The sequence below is a fragment of the Artemia sp. Qi Xiang Cuo genome, chromosome 10, assembly GCF_049724085.1.
Source record: "Artemia sp. Qi Xiang Cuo chromosome 10, ASM4972408v1, whole genome shotgun sequence".
NCBI classification, from domain to species: Eukaryota; Metazoa; Arthropoda; class Branchiopoda; order Anostraca; family Artemiidae; genus Artemia; species Artemia sp. Qi Xiang Cuo.
In genome coordinates this window covers 24,972,576-24,977,595 of record NC_142803.1, presented here as the reverse complement: position 1 = coordinate 24,977,595, position 5,020 = coordinate 24,972,576, and the positions used below count along the sequence as shown (strand labels likewise).

At 34.7% G+C, this 5,020-nt stretch overlaps 1 protein-coding gene across 1 annotated transcript in view; it reads left to right on the top strand.

Moving 5' to 3' along the window:
- The window catches only part of LOC148947609 (cytosolic carboxypeptidase 2-like), a 28,683-nt gene extending 27,077 nt beyond the window's left edge, over positions 1-1,606 (top strand). Inside the window, exon 4 of the mRNA XM_089095951.1 lies at positions 1,571-1,606. Within this exon, the coding sequence (XP_088952077.1) occupies positions 1,571-1,606 (36 nt within the window). The remainder of the gene's footprint in view (positions 1-1,570) is intronic.
- Positions 1,607-5,020: the final 3,414 nt, after the last annotated feature.

Here is a 5,020-nt window from a genome sequence, read left to right as displayed (position 1 = left end):
ATGGTTTAGCTGAAATGGCACCTCTGGATGAAGAAGGGGTAGCCCCTTTCCTATACAGAATCCTGTTTGAATTATGATCCGTTCGTGAGTATGAAAGATTTTTATGACTATTTCAAATTAAACATATTTTCTAGATGATAATTTTATAGTCTACGGTTTTGATGGAGGTAAAGTTGAGGTTCATTGATAAAATGAGCTGTCATTACGTTCGCACTGGATTTCAATGTAGGAGATGCCTGCTTCAAAAAATTGTGTACACCAGTTGGTGCGCACCCTGCATGGTGCAAACTACCATGCTGGCACAACATGTGTTTTACTTGGTGTGAAGAGGTGTGGCATGTTGGAAGTAGTCCATTTGAGGTGGAACAGGGTTATAAGACCTAAATTACGAGTATAAAGTTACTCTTTACTTTGATAATAATAGCAGACCAGAAATTAAGAGGGATTAAATATTAATGTCATATTTTTGATGCATTTTTAAGGGTTTTTTTTACCCCACCCCCTGAACAACTAACCCCCCAAAAGTCCTAGAGATGGCCCTGGGAACTATATATCGATTTCTACCTCCACCCTCCCCACGTCTCTCCCCTAAAACCGATTCTGTGTTTATCGGAAGGCTCAATGAGAGCTGAGGATGTTTTGGTTTTAAAATTCACCCTTCGAGAGATTTCCCTCCCTTGCTAGCTATAAAACAATCAGAAAACCCCACTGTAGTGATTTAAAGCCCTTATATGCACATTCTTGGAATTGCAAAAAAAAAGAATAAGTTTTTTTTTGTCTTATGAACGCAGTTCGTTGAATTGCCTGGTAATTAGCCTTTACTACTACTACTACTACTAACAACTCGCCGCAGCAGCAAGTCACCAGAGACGAATACAGCTAAACAGATTCCCGCTTCATCCTAATCTATTCAAAGCCTCCCTCTTTACAACCTCCCAGGAAGTTACTTGATTTTATTTGAAGTTACTCCCAGGAAATTATTTGAAGTTTTATTTCAAATAAAACTTAATAAAAGAAGTTTTATTTGAAGTTATTCCCAGGAAATTACTTGATTTTAATTACAGTCGATACGTCTATGATACAGAGATACGAGATACGCGGCTTTGCATTAATAATTCGACGCTGCTGCGTTGGGTCTACGTATAGTGAAAATCAAAAAGCAGATATTTTGAGAAGGACCTCCACCAAGCTGTCCTCAATGCTAAAAAATGACAAGCAACTAACCTTTTGAAGTGAACTCAAACAGATCAGAAGAAACACTGAATAAAAAACTTCATTTCAGTGTTTTTCAAAAAGTATTTTCAATATCTAGGGGGACGAAATTTGTTGTTTTTTCATGACTATCCCAATAAGGACATTTTCCAAAATAAGCGGGAGGGGGGGGAACAAATCTAGGGTGACACGACTCCCTCCCCAAATTGTCACCACTACTATGAAGGGGTGTTTGGCATAATCTGCCCACAGAGGCAGTGCGTTTTGGTCTATTGGGAAGAATTATGATGTCCTTGGATGATTAACAACCATGAAAGTTACCCCATCGATTTAGCTCTAATGATATTTCCTATTTCAGGGAGTTGCTCAGAGTCAGTGGCTTATCGATATATAATATTTCAAGCAACCAACGTCAGGTTTCTCGAACTAATATTCCTTCGGAGCCCCCTCCCAAGTACAATCACATTCATGATTGAACAATACAAACTCATAGAATTCATGTGTAAACTTGTGATGTAGATTCTGCTGTTAATTTTTGAGCGAAAGTTGACTAATGACATTGTTTATGCTGGATCGGACAGCGTGATTTCTCAACCATTTAATTTGAAATTACTCAATATATTGCCGAAGTAGCGTTCCTTATACCCTTCCCAAACGATTATCATACAACTTCTTAAACTAGTTAGCTATCGCATTCGTATATAATAATCATTCTTTAAACAGAAACAGCATTCATAAAACGGTGCAATTTTACCGTTTTCGGTACATTTTTTTTTGGAAAAATTTGTACAATACAAATTTTCCGATATTTTTTTTCTGACTCAGATATCTGTTCAAGCTTTAGTTTATTGAAAATTATCTTAATTTTACGACGAATTTTTAACCTGCTGTTCAGATAGCACAAATTAGTCTCTTGCGGTACAATTATTAGCCGGAGAAATGGTACGTTTATTTCAAAGAGTTGGCAATGCTAAACAAAAGTATTATTTTACAGTAAATAAATAAAACTATTAAATAATTAACCTAGAACATTCTTAAAACGTTAAGAATATTTATGCACCCATATTATTCATTGGAATAATCTGCCGGTAAAACAATAGTGATCGCGACGAAAAAACAAACAAACTTTAAGCAAAAAGCAAACAGTTCGTGTTTTAATATTGTTATGGCTAATTTTCAACCTGCTGTTCAGATGGTAAAAATTAATCTCTTGTGGTACTATTTTAGTTGGAAAACTGGTTCAGTTTATTCCAAAGCGTTTGACAACGGTGAACAGAAGCATCCTTTGACGGCAAAAAATAAAAAATAATAAGCCTGCTATTCTTACAAAGTTAAAAATATTTTTACGCATACCATTCATTTGAATAATCTGCCGCAAAAACAGTAGCGATTGCAACGAAAAAACAAACAAACTTTAAGACACAAAATAAACAGTTCGTCTTAAAATCATTTATTTTGGAAGCAGCACAAACGTGACCAATATTATGCACAAGGCGCACGATCATTCTTTGGCATTCAAACAACTTCGGCTTGTACTTAATTAACAATGTCTTTTGCACTTACAGAAGGCACCGAATCGGCCTTCAAATTATCAAATTACCATACAAAAACTCATTACAGTGGATTAGGGTTGATGAAAACAAATCACAGAAAATTTGAACAAGAACTGGTGAATATACTGTATTTCGATGTCCACTAATAATCAGCCACTACTGAATTAAGTAGAATAAACGGTAAATTCAACCGGTTGCAAACTGGCACTAATGTTTGTAAAAAAAAAAATTAAAAAAAATACATTTTTTACCTTAAAAAACTGACATTACTGAATTTTTGCGTCGAACTAGTAAAAGAAAAGACGAATGAAATAAAAATTTACTTGAAAAACAATGAGTGGTATTACTTCACGTATGGATACTGGTAAGGTCAATGTAAGGTCAAATAAAAGTTAAGGTTAAGAATATGGTACTACATTTTATAGTCCCAACCTGCGGTACTGATATCAGTTTCACAGCCATTCAACCAAGAAGTACACGGAGGGGGGCAGCCATCCTGTGCTGTCGCATACCCTTCCTGTTTACCTTCCCCAGATTTTTACAGCCACTCATTTAGAGCCGGGTTGACTCTGGCTGAGCTTACAAAGTCAAGCCACTGACCCATGTTCCAAACCCCCAGCAACACCAGGATTCGAGCCCCTGTCCTCATGGACAAAGCATTTCAAGCGTAGCACGCTAACCAATTGGCTAGGATGGCTAGGATACTGGAAAGTTGTATGAAAATTGATCAAACATATAAGAACAGCGAATTTAGTTTCTTCAATTCATATCTCTTGTATAAAAAAAAGAAGAGAAAAAAAATCAATAAAATGAACCAAAAAAAAAAATTAAAAAGGGTTTTATTTCTATTTTGTTTAATTGTAGGCTAAATGTAAATGTAGAGAGGTCAAAGAAAATTTTTGTGTAGGCCTATTTAATCTGGTAAATAAAAAGTATATGTCATAACAAGAAGTGAAGAAAGCGATGGTAGTATTTTGTAGATGTTGCTTTGTTAGTTTTGTAGTGTCGTTTTGAAACATTTTTTTTTTTGGTACTTTTTAAGGCCTTAAACTTCTTGCAGTCGTAACAACAGAAACTTGAGTATTATATAGGCAAGGCTGTATCCAGGAAAGGGGTATATACCGGGTTCGAATTCCCCTCCCCCGCCAAAAAATGCGCAAAATATTTTTTTTTATGTTTTTTTTAAGTTGTTGTTACCTCCCACATCTAAACAGAAATACTGGATACGTTCTGGCTTATAAATACAAATAAAATCTTATGAACATCTTTGCTCACAATTTTCGTCACATAGTTTTGCCAAATATGTTGCTAATTTTTTTTTTTTTTTTTTTTTTTTTTTTTTTTCTTTTTTTTTTACGGAGAGTTGAAACTGTTCAAAGACTCATAATTTAGGTTTATAGATACATTTGATGTATCTATCAGTGCAAAACACTGATAGTCACTCCCCAAACCAACCTACAAACATAATTTAGATGTCCAGCCTTCGTAGAGAACACATTTTTCGGCCTTTCTGAAGATTTAATCTTTCTGCATACATTATCGTCAGTATAATTTGGGTTTGGTATGACAAACGAAAATAAAGAGTTTAATGGAAAACAAATAGGATACAGCCACTATTTCAATATCTTCTTTATCGTATTAGAAATAAAAACAGATAGTCAAGAGTTAATCGGCCTTGAATCAAGATTTTTAACGAGATTTCGCTTTCTCCTTGTGCTTTATTTATCACATGAATATCAAATGTGACGTCCCATATGAACGTCACAAGACAAACACTTCTTGAAAAAGGATAAAAATCATAGTTTTAACGGTCACTCAAATTTCACACACTAATTTTTAAATGAAGATAATGTATTTTGAAGCAAAATTTGGAACTACCTGCTGTTTTACGAAAAAAAGAGATCTTCCAAGAGGAGAAGGGAGCGACAAAGATACTGAAAGCGATAATTTTGAATAAAAATCGACAATATTCTTTCCTGGTAGTGTTATTCTCATACAAAAAAAGATACCAGATTCAATAGCATCACTTAGCGTGGAAAAATTATAATTTTACAACAAAAATAAGACATAACAAATAATGTTTTTTATATCCATAAAATACCATGTCCATTTGAAATGAGGATGATAACAGAAAAGAACTAATTTGTCCATTGGAACGGTGCCATCTGTCAAAGAGTCTGCAAAGCAAGATTTCGATAGTCTTAAAAGTCAGAGCCTCAGAGGGAGCGCTGCTTCAGATCTAGTGACTAATAAAG